We start from the raw sequence: 14,251 nt of genomic DNA on the forward strand, positions 1-14,251 counted from the left end.
CTGTTTTTCTCCTTCAATAAATGGTTGTACTTGGTACTGTCAGGTGCTATGGAACACAGGAAAATTAGTAAGAAATGGACTTTATGCTCTAGTAGAGAAGATTAAAAGTAAACACAAGTAAATATATTAATACTTACATTTGTGTAGCAGTTTATAGTTTTTCATTTTCTTATTTGGTCCTCACTGAAAACAAAATAAAGTAGGATGGGCAGTTATTAACTCCATTTACGTTTGAGAAACTGAAGCTTAGCAAAAATTAACTGGCCCAAGGTCACATAGCTATCAAGCCATGACTGGAATCTGAGTTCTGGAAAAGTACACCTTGAAAAGTGTAAGGGAATATGAGAGAGAACTTCCAACTGTAGGGAACAAGGAATACTTCAGGGAGTAGGCTACATGTGAGTGGATCTTGGCTTCAGATGTGTAGTGTTGATGGAACAAGAAAGCAATGGAGAAGAGAATATTCTGCACAGGAAGATGAGGATGAGGGGGGCTAGAGGAAGCTAGAGGGGCATGCAAACATAGAACAGGTTGTTCAGGTTGGCTGGGTATCAGCACTGTGGCAGACAACTAAGGTGACTGGAAGATCAGGGCCAGCCCTCAGATGAGATGTTTAGACATTATTTACAAGGTTATAGGGAGCTATCGACTCGACGGCACTGGGTTTACTGGGTAGGGAGCTACTGGAGCCCTGGTGGTACAGTGGTTGAGTGTTCGGCAGCTAACCAAAAGGTCAGTAGTTTGAATCCACCAGCCACTCCTTGGAGTGGCTTAACAGTGTAAGAGGATACATATAGTGGCTTAAAACAAATATTCTTGGTTTTCCTCCCCAAACTGAGATTTCTGTGAAACATTTCAAAGGAAACATATTTTCTTGGGCATGTTGCCCAGTTCTACCCTGTCCTATAGGGTCACTATGAGTTGGAATTGACTCAATGGCAACAGGATTGGGTTTTTTTGGTTTAGGGAGCTATTGGAGCCCTGGAGCTCTGGTGGCACACTGGCTAAGCATTCAGCTGCTAACCAAAAGATCAGCAGTTCGAATCTACCAGCTACTCCTTGGAAATCCTATGGGGTAGTTCTGCTCTGACTAATAGGGTTGCCATGAGTACAGCAATGGGTTTTTTTGTTTGTTTTTGTTAGGGAGCTATTAGGAGTCCCTGGGTGGCACCGACAGTTAAGTGCTTGGCTACTAACTGAAAAGCTGGAGGTTCAAATCTACCTAGAGGTGCCTTGGAAGAAAGGTCTGGTGAGCTACTTCCAAAAGGTCACAACCATTGAAAACCCTATGTGCAACTCTATCCTGAAACACATGGGGTCACCATCAGTTAGAATCAACTCGGCAGCAACTCGTTTGTTTTTTTGGATGGAGCAATCGATGAGGCAGTGGTGGTTCAGTAATGGAGTTTTTGCCTTCCGTGAGGGAGACACAGTTTGATTCCTAGCCAGTGCACCTCGTGTGCAGCCACCACCCGTCTGTCAGCGGAGGCTTGCGTACTGCTATGATGCTGAACAGTTTTCAGTGGAGCTTCCAGGCTAGGACAGACTAGGGAGAAAGGCCTGGCAATCTACTTCCAAAAAAAAAAAATCTGGCAGTGAAAACCCTATGACCCAAAGCCTTCAGTTTTAATCACAGTGCACCGAGTTCTCTGTACCAGCCCAGGTCAAAATCACCAAGCAAACTAGTTTCAGCTGGTGGACACTGGAAAACGAGCCTGAGAACTGAATATGCCGCAGCTGAAGAAATAGAGGTGCGCCCATGACTTTTTTCTGAGTATGGCGCTCCCCTGAGTGGTGACCGGGCAGAGGTGTGGTGGAGCAGGAAGCAGGACGCTCCCTCCAGCTTCAGTGAGGGCTGGCTTCTCCTTTCCAGTGGTGAGAAATGATTGTCTTCCTCCCTCTAGTATTGTCCCTGTGCTGTTTCCCCCACGCTATGTGTGTGTGTTGCAGGGGTGGATGACCTAGTGAGCAAGGTAAACACAGGCTTATTTGTGCTTACTTACTAAACTAGTGAACAATTTCTTACTGGGACATCGTTAAGAATTGTAAATTTGAAAAGAACCTTTGATTCTTTAGGAAGGTGCTGTGGGATTGGGAGAGAGACAGATGCCGGTCATACCTAGAAGCAGAATCTTTAACATGTTGAAAAGATCTGAAATTGTACATTACAGATGATCTGGCAAGCAGGGTAAGCACCATGCTTACCTTGCCTATTGGATAACCTGCCCCTGGTGTGTTTGGCCAAGATGGGGCGAGGTGAACACTGGGGAAGGGGGCTAGAGAAGGGAAGAGGGAGCATGTCTATTATCTCCCCATCCCAAGGGCACTTCCCACCTAGCAGGCTGCAGCCTCCTGGGGACAGAGCTTTAGGTCATTTCCAGGCTCAGTAGACTGATGTGACAATGTTGAGTTGTCCAAGCAGGTGCCTGACTGCCCTCTAGGGTAGTCTTAAAGCTCTGGAGATAAAATAAGTACAGAGGCCCTGAAGTAAGGAATTTGCAATAAAAATGAAAAATGGAAGCCACAAGAGAAACAAGAATTATTGGATCAAGTATGAAGAATGGTAAACGTCAAAGCACTTGATAATTTTTCTGCTAACAGACATTGTGAAGATGGAAGATTCCATAATTCTTCTTCTCCTTTTTGTCCCTTTGTTATTGTCACAAGACCTAGGAACATGAGGAATTTGTCATTTCGGTGTTGCACTGCAACAAAGGCAAGGCGGAAGTACAGAAGCCACCATAAATGAGGGTATGGACACAATAGTAGAATTTTCCTATCCGGAGTAAGATGTTAAATTGTCATTCTCTAAACATTTTTATTTTATATATGAAATGTTTTAAATGGAATCCTTTAATTAGTCATTTAAATTTCATATTCACAACATTTAATGTGTACCTGCTATGTGCAAAGTACTCCTCTAGGTACTATTTATAAAATTAAACTCAGCTATTCAGTTATGAAAATAAACCGCGGCCCACATGACCTGTGAAGGCCTGTTAAAAGCAGGCAACATGCCCAAGAAAATATGTTTCCTTTGAAATATGTTTCACAGAAATCTCAGTTTGGGGAGGAAAACCGAGAGTATTTGTTTTAAGCCACTATGTGTATCCTCTTACACTGTAAATATGGGAGCAGAAGGTGGTGACCATAACTGGAATAAGGAGATAATGTGTAAACGTGTGTCTGATCTAATACAAGTTTGGTGGTCCAAGTGGTGTTTTTATTGGCCTGTTAAAAACTCCAGTTATTTGCAAAACTGTTCTAAATAATAAGTGAATAGAAGATTAAAAAATTGAATTTGTGCATATGTTTGGGCTCAATTTCCTTCTCCCTCTCTTGGGTATTATATATGCTTCAGTTTCCAGCCATGCAGCTACTATTATAAATTCTCAACAATAATATTAAATAAAAAGGTAAAAACTTTTGTTGTATCCCAGATTTGAAATACCCAAAGAATTTCCACTTGTGTCTGTCTGCTTCCTTCCCATTTTTTTCTGTCTCTTCATACCAAGTATGTCTTACTGATACTTTGCTTCGAGAAACTTAGTATTGTCCTATATTCACAGAAATTCTGTTTATTTAGTCTGCCTTGCCAGACCTTACCAATTCTTTTCTTTTGGTAAGCAGGTGGTTGTGACTAGGTAGAAGATTTTCTATCAGATTCCTCTACAGCATCTCTCTGCACCACAGAACCTGAGGCCAGCTGGCTCTCTCCACCCATGGTCAAATCTAGTCAGAGTTTAGAAGGAGTGGGAAAATGAACTTGGGAAGTCTAATGTGGCAGAAGACTTAAAATATGTCCTTAAAGATTCACTGTAATGATTGTTTGGGGATTTTTTTTGGTGATGCCGCAACATAAATAGGTATTCATGGCTAGCTAAGCCACGGGGCACCCCCAAGTTTGCATTTACACTGTACAGAAAAGGTACCTGAGAAATGATGGGCCAAGTTACTTGCCACAAATCATAGATTGACAGCCACACAGTTGGTTTATGTGTGTGTTTTTCTTTTTTACTTTTTGTCTTATGTAAGTGATGCATGTTTCTTGTAGAGAAATTAGACGATGAAGATGAGCAAGGAGAGAAACACACACACACACAATCATCCAAGCACCCAGTAATGACCATAATAATGTTGACATATTTTCTTCTACTTTTCTATATATGTATGGACATATAGATATGTATGTCCATATACATGCATACAATATGTACATATTTGTGTGTGCATACACACACACACTTTTATTCCTGAATAAAACTGTACTGATTCATAACTTCGTTTTTTGCGTAACCAAATACCGGTAATGCCTTATTAAGGTTTTAATATTTTTACATTTTTTATTTATATTTTATGATTACAGCGTAATTTAAGTAGCCATCCCTCTCTTTTTAGACATATATATTGTGAAAAATATTTGTTATAGTAAATATTTATGTAATAAAGATTCTTATCCGTATGTATTTACTTTTTAAAAAAATTTCCTTGATTTCAGTTCCTACAAGTGGCATTGCTGGGCCATGGGATCTGTACATATTTAAGGTTCTGATACCGACCGCTCAACTGCCCTCCAGAAAAGTCCTGCCAATGATATGTGAAGTCTTTCCAACCCAGGGCAGCCAAAGACTGTTAGACCTTTGGAGCTACAACGACGTGCTTCCTACCTCAGTTGTCCAAGAACACTTACAATCAACTTTCCTTCCTTGTTGCTGGAATTGTTTCTGGTGATGAATCTGGGAGTGTGAGCGGCACCTGTGTGTAAACCTGGACGTGTTATTGGTGCACTTACTTAGACTTTGGGAGCAAATCACTTTGGTCTTTATAGCAAACCTCAGCCAGTGGTCTTCATTCACAAAGGGCTACATCCAAGATGAGATTTTAACGCAGGGTCCAATGTATTCAGGACAATAACAATAAAAAGGCAGAAAAGCAAAATTTTAAAATCTGCATGAATTTTCATTTAGCGAGCTTAGGAAGTTACATGCATAGAGAGTTACCTGCATAGAAAAAAAAAAAAAAAAACAGAAAATACGATATTGAATCTCCATCTTAGTCCTTCTTTTGCAACCATGGATATGGTTTGTGCCTTTTATTTTCTAACTAAGCATTTATAAATTTTGGGACGGGTTACTATGGGAAAATATGACAGATTACACTCAGTTCAACATATGCTTACAAAGGGCCTACCATGCCTAGTATTCTTTTAGTCATGAAATAAACCAACACTGGCTTTGAGGCCATGCACACTCAAGTTCAAATTCCAGTCCTGCCACTTACTCTGCCCTCAAGAAAGTTCCTTTACCTATCTGAACTTCACTTTCCTCATCTACAGTGATTCCAATCTTATAGGGGTGCAATGAGTAGAAGTTAAGTATTTAAAGCAACTAAGGACAGCATCCGGAAACCCTGGTGGTGTAGTGGCAAAGTGCTACGGCTGCTAACCAAAGGGTCAGCAGTTCAAATCCACCAGGCACTCCTTGGAAACTCTATGGGGCAGTTCTACTCTGTCCTATAGGGTCGCTCTGAGTTGCAATTGACTCTATGGCACTGGGTTTGGTTTTTTTGGTTTTAACCCATGGTGGCGCTCAGTAAATGCTTGCTTAATTAATGAATTTGTGCCCTGAGAAGCTTACCATCTGCTTAGATTTTAGTTTATCTCTGATGGGGTTCTGCTTGCTCATCATACTTATCACTGTCTGGAATTATATTGTTTATTTTTAATTTGCTGCTTATTGTCTATCTCTCTATGAACATAAAATGTCCTCAGGGTAGAGAGTGGGCCTGGTTTCACCAACTACCTTGCCAGTGCCTAGAATAGTGCCTGGCATGCAGAACATGTTGTTACATCCGTATTTGTGGTAACAAGTTGCTCATATTCTTTCCAGCAACCCAGCTTTGAGACCAGGAGGCTGTTCAGTACGTTCCTCACCGTCTTGCCCATATAGCAGTGTTCACTGGTCTGTGCTTGGTTTCAGCCATCCTCCGTTACCTAAAGACTGATGGGAAGATTCATTTGGTGGTTTTCAACAACCTGCAGCTGGCTGATGGGAGGCGGCACAGGATTCTCCTGAGACTGACCAATTTGCAGCGAGGAGCTGGCTCGGTAGAGCTCTACGTAGACTGCACCCAAGTGGATTCTGTTCACAATCTCCCCAGAGCCTTTTCTGGCCTCTCTCAGAGTCCTGGATCCGTTGAATTGAGGACTTTCCAGAGGAAGGCACAGGTAGGAATCAAGAAGACCATTTTCTAAAGTGGAAAGATGGAGTGCCAAGGCTCAAGGAACAGAGAGTAGTGTGCTGAGGAAAGTAGGTTGGTTCATGTCATGAACCTGTTCCATCCTATGGTCAGTGGTCTTAACTCTGGCTACATATTACAATCTGCTGGGGAACTTAAAAAAAAATTACATATACAGGACTTATACCCAAGACCAATTGGATCTGAATCTATGGGGGTGAGGCCCAGGCATCAGTACTTTCTAAATACTGATTCTAATGTGAAGTCAAAATTCAGTTTCTGCTTTAGATGACAAGTAGAGATTCTTTGAATACAATTGTAACATTGGAAAGGACATAACAAAAATAAAAATAGCTACTGTAGGTAATAGAATTATCTATTTTATATATTTTCGATCTTTCTATAGTGTTGTCTATTTTTAATGAAAATAAAGAAGAATGATTGAAAGCTGCTAAGCACTAGGAACAATATTTGTCACAGGTCTCGTCAGATCATCCACAAACAAAATAGGAATTTATTGCCAGCTTAGTTCCATGTGGTCTCAAAAGATCCCATCAGCTCCGTCATCTGTTTTACACCGTGTTGACAGTATTGTTTTCCTTCTATCATCGCACCTGCTGTAGAAGTTCCCACATTCCTTTCTTTTAGAATTTTGTGTTAGCAAGTGCTTTGTTTCCTGTATTCTTTCTCCTTTCTAATAATTATCACTGTAACTAGTCATAACTCTCTGAATTTCATCTGCTATAGAAGCCAGTCCCAACCTTGGTAACTATGTTCATCCATTAGGATTAGTAATATTGTTGTCTTCTATCTCTTACTTCTCACTTTCCATTTTTTTTTATTGCTTCATTATACGTGTTTTAGTTACAAGCTGCTCTGAGCCCTTTGTACAAAGAGGCAGGGTGTAGGCCATAATTTCCATTACAATGAGGAATGGGCGAAAAGGTTTAGTACTAATATAAAATCTATTAATCCTGTTCTAGAATTTTGTGCTTGGATAACAGGATGCATTTTTAAAGCAGAAATTCTAAGAAAGCTGAAATCCAAAGGGTTTTTTGTTTTGTTTTTGCAGACGATTGTGTGTGTATATATATGTATATATACATACGCACACACATAATACATACATATGTACATGTATATACATATGTGTGTGTATGTGTGTGTGTGTATATATATAACCCACCAAACCCATATATATATATATATATATATATATATATGGAGCCCTCGTGGTACAGTGGTTAAGCATTTGGCTGCTAACCGAAAGGTCAGCAGTTCGAATCCACCAGCCGCTCCTAGGAAACCCTATGGTACAATTCTACTCTGTCCTATAGGGTCGCTATGAGTTAGAATAGACTTGGCAGCAATGGGTTATATATATATATGTATGTAACATAAAAAAAATTTTTTTTAATGTTACATACATATATGTACGTATACGTATATATATGAAAAAATTAATGAATAGAGAGATACGCTAAACTTTATTTCTGAATTCCTAAACTAGCCTAAGTAATCAGAATGACAGTCAGAAATTGTGTCATGGACCATTTCAGAAATTAGTAACCACCATCAAATAAGTCAATCTCTAAAAGCCAAGCATCAGCTGGCTCACTGGAAAAGGTCATTGGAAACTATACCCTCTCCTCACTTAGCCACACGGTTATATTTCAAAGACCAGGTTATTATACAAAATCGGTGTTATGCAAAAATGGAGGGTGACCACATCAGGTCACAAAATGGAGAGTGACTACATCATTGCATAACTGCCAAACCACTGAGAATCATAGCCCAGCCAAGTTGACACACAACCGTGTCATCAGTGTTACTCTTGCCTTGCACCTCAGCGTTCATTACCGCCAGACGTACATCATTAATGCACAAAATAGTTGGATAATAAATTTTTTTCTATTGTTGTAAATGCAAAATGTTGGATAATGAGATAGTGGATAAGTGAGGAAAAGGTTTAAAAGGTCTACTTCCTTATACTATCAGCAGGGACCACAGCAGATCTATAGTCACAGTCACCTACTCATTCATTCATTCAGTCAATTAGTCAAAAGAGATTTAATGAGAGTCGACTATGTGTCAGGCAAGGAGCCATGGTGGGGCAGTGGTTAAGTGCTCAGCCGCTAACCAAAATGTTGATGGTTCAAACCCACCAGCTGCTCCATGTAAAGATGTAGCAATCTGCTTCCGTAAAGATTTACAGCCTTGAAAACCCAATGGGGCAGTTCTACTCTGTCCTATATGGTCATTATGAGTTGGAATTGACTCGACAGCAATGGGTTTGGTTTGGTTCTTGGCTATGTGTCAGGCACATACTTGACATTAGGGAGACCATGGGGAACAACCAGTCACAGCCCTGCCTCCGTGGAGCTTACAGCCTGATGTCCAAGTTAATATTTGTTACAAACCAAGTGTCGCACTGTTGCATATATCTTAACTTAGTTAAATTAAAAAGTAGAATTCTTCTGAAAATCCTTAGCATGCTCATTTCTAAAATAAGAATGATGACTTTATGTTGACAGTTATATAAACTTTTTCAATTGTGTATATCTATAATAAAAATAAGTGTAAGTTGCAAAATAAAGGGGTGAGGAAATTGATTTTGCAACTAACAAAAAAAGGGTGATATTAACCAATAATGTATACATATGTTCCCACGACCTAATAATGATAGAATATACTGTTTACTAGTTCTTGTAACCCAAGAAAAATCAGAGGTTTTTCCAAGATTTGGAGCCAAAACATCCTAAAAACATCACTTTTTAAAATTGGGATCAATATCTTCTTTATTGCAGCCTAAACTCCGTAAACAAATTCCAGGTAATTCATAAGTGGCTCCTGCCATGAAATAACTCATTTACCATGAAGAAAAACAGCCTTCCTTTTTCTCAGCTATATTTATGAACTCTAGGCCAAGTTGAATGCCAGCATTCTCCTAGGTTATTGCCATTTCCATATTTGTTTCCATCCAAAGGCCTGGTAGGTGTTAGGAAAAATGTGAACCCACAAAATTATGTAAGACATCAGAGTCCAAATATACAAGGCTACTCTATTATGAAAACTGTATGCAGAATATGCAAGTATGCTTGCTTTTCAACAGTGTCAGCAACGTGTGGTATGAATACGATTTCTTCCAGGACTTTTTGGAAGAGCTGAAGCTGGTGGTGAGAGGCTCACTGATCCAGGTGGCCAGCCTGCAAGACTGCTTCCTGCAGCAGAGTGAGCCACTGGCCACCACAAACACAGGTGGGTGCAGGGTCCAGGAAAGTTTATACCCCTTCTGCAACACAATCTCCAGAGCCCTAAATGGGCTGGGTCCCCATACCAAAAGGTAGCTGTCAGCAGAATAACCCAACAGGATGTATTTACAAAAGTCAGGCTCTACAGTGGATATATGGGTGTGTTCACTGTAAAACTCTTTCAATTTTGCTGCATGTTTGAAAATCTTTATAATAAAATGCTAGAAAAAATTTACAAAAAAAGTCAGGCTCTTGTTCCAAAGTCCAGGACAGAGAATATTTTCATTGCACCTGGAGTCCCTGGGTGGTGTAAACAGTTAAGCGTTTAGCTGCTAATCCAAAGGTTAAAGGTTCAAGCCTACCCAGGGGCATCTCAAAAGAAAGACCTAGTGATCTACTTCCCAAAAATCAGCCACTGAAACCTCTATGGAGCACAGTTCTACCCTGACATGCGGGGTCACCTGGAGTTGGAGTCGACTCGATGACAACTGGTTACAACTGGGCATCATCACTGGGATCATTATTTTTTAGGTGAATTAGACAGATGATCCCTAGTTAAATTCAGATGCCCTGGGTTTTTGAATCATCTTGTCATGATGATTCTCTGGAGGAATCATTTGTTCTTGAGTCACTGTTAATCATTGAATGCTCCTTAGGTTTTGCTATTTCTACAGGGGACTTTAATCGGCAGTTCTTGGGGCAAATGACACAACTGAACCACCTACTGGCAGAGGTGAAGGATCTTCTAAGACAACAGGTAACAAACAGGACGTATCATCGGAAAAGCCCCGGTCTTATCAGAGCAGTTCTTTGTATCCGCTGGTGGGATAGAGTTGCAGGCTCTCAGAGGCAAGGAGAAGAACCTGATCCAGACCTCAGACAGCCTCATACTGCCCGCTACTCCAGAGATTTGCTAGAAGGCTCTGGAAATGGAGGACAAGCTTGTGATAAACGTATCAAAGGCTGCTTCCAGCTCTACTCTAAGAAGTGTTGCATGGATAGCTACACACGGATTCTTTTATTTCTGCATTATATGTCATGTACTTCTTTTCAGTCTTTTTTATTCCCCCTTCCCATCTCTAAAGGTCAAGGAAACATCATTTTTGCGAAACACCATAGCTGAATGCCAGGCTTGTGGTAAGTGCTTTTCTAGTAACTGCTTCATTCGGAGTCAAGTGAGTGGACACAGACTGATGAAGTGCCTTGAGTGAGGCTGCATTGACTGCGGTTTCTGGAGGGTCAGCTCAGAGCTGGAGGGAAGGGAAGAGAAGTTTGGCGGGAACACAAATTTTATTTGGTATCAGGTATATTTTTCTGGTTGCGAATAAGTCTATGAACTATTATTTTTCTCTAGGTCCTCTCAGCGTTCAGGCTCCAACCCCAAACACACTGGTGCCCCCTGCACCCCCAGCACCCCCCACATCCCCAACATCCCCTGTGCGCCGGTGTGGCCCAAACTCATGTTTCCGAGGCGTCCAATGCACTGATACAAGAGATGGCTTTCAGTGTGGGCCCTGCCCCGTGGGCTACACAGGAAACGGAATCACCTGTTCTGATATTGATGAGGTAAAAGTTAAATTAGATAGGTAGGGGCTACCTAAGTATCTTCCACATCCTATAGCTTATAAACCCTGGTGGCATAGTGGTTAAGAGCTATCTATGGCTGCTAATCATAAAGGTCAACAGTTCCAATCCACCAGGCGCTCCTTGGAAACCCTGTGGGGCCATTCTACGCTGTCCTACAGAGTCACTATGAGTCAGAATCTACTCAACGGCAACGGGTCTGGTTTGGTTTTTCAGTTGTCCCCCAGGGAAAATAAAACTACTTCCTTTCAGACCATGAAACACAAGAGCAGTGGGAGGAAGGGAGCATGAAACGTGGATGGGGAGATCTCGGTGTTTCCAGCTGTTCTACTGGTCCACATTGATAGGATGCTAAGATTTCCACTTTACACTTTAACATCTGCATTGATTACTTCTCTGTGTACAGTCTGTGTTACAATTTTGCTCTTTCTATGCCTTTGCAAATATAAAAAGGGGGGGACCCTGTTGGAAAGGTATACTTCAAGTGTTACAACTGATTTCTTCAGGCTTCCTAAAATAGAAGAGCAGAGGGGAATCCCACACCAACAAGACCTGTTAGGGGGTTCTATAAACCTGTGAGTAACAAAGAGTGCCCAGGGATGGAACCAGACAGACACATACAGCAAGTACAGGCTGTTTGACTGGCCGGCAGAGCCTCAGAAGGAAATTGTTCCAGGACACATAGTTAAGCCAGTCATTCGTCCAGTCCCAAAGCGGCCTCCACAGCAGGTAGCGAGGCTGCCACCAGGATGCATCTTTCCCCTCCCACTCAGCCAGACAGAGGCTGGGAGGAGACATGGAGATGAGAGGAGAATGCAGGGAGCCTAGGCACACCCTGACACCCACAGGACCCCTGTGGTTCCTGGCCAATACTTCACTGATTATTTCTCCAGCTAGTAAGCAATTAAGATGGTCTCTAGCAATCCCTCAATTGAAGAAACATCTGTACACGTTTCATAGTACTACATCTGGTTTTTATCAGCAAGCTGGAATTTTCCTCTTTTTGAAAGGGCAGGAAATGGTTATGTTTTTTACATTAGTTGAGGTGGTTAAAAAAAAAAAAGAATATCATAACCATTCTGCTGAACTCTGGAAGCCTTGGAATAGCCATGGACTTCATAGGGCATGAACACTGGGACAAATTCTGATGGATCAAATCTTATTGAAGAAACAGCTTCCTTGCTTTATTTTCCTGAAGCCTCTTCATTTGAGTAGTTGGTTCAATGATGCCTTTGGATTCAACTAACAAACAGATAGCATGTGGTTTAGGAGAACTATCCTCTCACAGAGATTTTAAAATTTAGTTAGAATACCAAGGATCTTACATTGGAGGTAGGCTGGTTAGTATTAAAGACGCTTTCAACATGGATGTGCCATTATTCTGTCATACAGCAAAATAGTTATGTTACACAGATGATGCAGAAACACAAGCCAGAATGTGTGGGCCAGGGACTCAAGGCACAACTCTGGAATTGGAAACCTTTATTCCCTTTTCTCATCTCTTCCACAAAACATAATAATATTAATAATTAAGTGGAATAATAACCATATGCAAACAGATAAATGAAAGTTTGCCAGTGTACTACCCATGTGGCTGAAGACTTTGAACTTTTTTTTATCTACAGTGCAAATACCATCCCTGCTACCCTGGTGTGCGCTGTGTGAACTTGGCTCCTGGCTTCAGATGTGATGCCTGCCCAGTGGGATTCACAGGGCCCGTGGTGCAGGGTGTTGGAATCACTTTTGCCAAGTCAAACAAGCAGGTGGGCTGAAGTTACAGTTTTCCTGTTTTTTTTTTTCTTAATTATGGACAGAACAATTTCGGTTGATTTCTACCTCTTCAAGTATAACCTTTTACCTACTTGAGCAGTCGACACCATATTGAATGTCAGGATGTACAACAGACAAATTAGGCAATTTTTCAACTCATTTATGAGGATATATGTTCATAAACCTAGATGGGAGGAAGCTGTTAAACTGGAATAATAGAGTATCACCAGAAAAACAGTAGACGGGGTAATACTGAATAGGTAGAATCATTTCAGGCTTATTTTACTGATAGCCACTGAACACTTTCTTTTGCAGAAGTAACTTGAGGATCAGGTAAACAAATGCTTTACAAAATTAGGTCACTTTCACGGAGTCATTGTTGACAATCAGTAGCTGTTTTAGAGATGAGAGGATTTCAAGAATAGAAATAATACCCTGAGGAAATCTACCCTTATTCTTATATAAGCTATAAATTGTCATAAAGCACTTGAGTACTTCATGACGGTCTCCATTTATTTCCAAGTGTTCTACTAGATCCTGGTCGTTATTTAACTGAATGACTGTGAAATTCTTTTTGATGTTTTCAGCTCTTAAAAATAGTCGGCCTATAAATATATTTTACAACCTTAGGGAAGTTATTAGCTTTGAAGAAGGGAAGGGGTTCATTATTTCCTAGTTGCCTATCAAAGGAGTCTAGAGGGCATCATTTTTTAGACTAGAAAAGAGAGGCAAGCTAAACATATAGGAATGACAAGAAGCCATTAGAGTAATGACATAAAGTTTTTCTTCATCTCCTCTAAAAACAAAGTATCTGAGACTAGACCAAGGAAAACAGACAAAATGAAATAGAAGATGCTTTATGTAAGCTGGAGCCCTGGTGGTGCAGTGGTTAAGAGCTCAGCTGCTAACCAAAAGGTTGGCAGTTTGAATCCACCAGCTGCTCCTTGGAAACCCTAGGGGGCAGTTCTACTGTGTCCTATAGGGCCACTATGAGTTGAAATAGACTCAGTGGTAATGGGTTTGGTTTTGGTTTTATGTAAGCTAGTAAGAGCACTTCCTGATGGATTTCCAGCAATATGGCAGACTAAAGTAGAGGAGGGTCACCTTGCTAAAATTTAACAACAAATTTACATGCATTGCCAAGATCAAAAGAAATAGAGGGAACTGTGTAGTTTCCAGAAACAAAGAGGAAACTCAAAGCCAAAGCTATGAGGGGAAGCTGATCCCACAGCAACTCATAGGAGGTGGGAGCTGAATACAGATCCTACAAGTGGAGATCTGGAGTGTTAATACCTATGTGGATACAGAAGTTGTAGTCTTGGACCTTTAGAAAGACCTAAGACCCCTGAGTAAAACGAGGAGCCTCAAAAAAGTTACCCAATTGCAAGTTCATGGAGTCAGAAAGTAGG

At 40.9% G+C, this 14,251-nt stretch overlaps 1 protein-coding gene across 2 annotated transcripts in view; it reads left to right on the forward strand.

Annotated features, from left to right (window-relative positions):
• THBS4 (thrombospondin 4) overlaps window positions 1–14,251 on the forward strand; it is a 48,637-nt gene that overhangs the window by 13,842 nt on the left and 20,544 nt on the right. The window contains exons 3-8 of one of the 2 annotated variants that reach the window (XM_049866735.1): window positions 5,979–6,226; window positions 9,387–9,495; window positions 10,145–10,245; window positions 10,574–10,625; window positions 10,843–11,054; window positions 12,698–12,835. In XM_049866735.1, the coding sequence (XP_049722692.1) occupies window positions 5,979–6,226; window positions 9,387–9,495; window positions 10,145–10,245; window positions 10,574–10,625; window positions 10,843–11,054; window positions 12,698–12,835 (860 nt within the window). The remainder of the gene's footprint in view (window positions 1–5,978; window positions 6,227–9,386; window positions 9,496–10,144; window positions 10,246–10,573; window positions 10,626–10,842; window positions 11,055–12,697; window positions 12,836–14,251) is intronic. The other variant, XM_049866743.1, reaches the window with a different exon arrangement.

Source organism: Elephas maximus, chromosome 2, assembly GCF_024166365.1.
Source record: "Elephas maximus indicus isolate mEleMax1 chromosome 2, mEleMax1 primary haplotype, whole genome shotgun sequence".
Classification (NCBI taxonomy): domain Eukaryota; kingdom Metazoa; phylum Chordata; class Mammalia; order Proboscidea; family Elephantidae; genus Elephas; species Elephas maximus.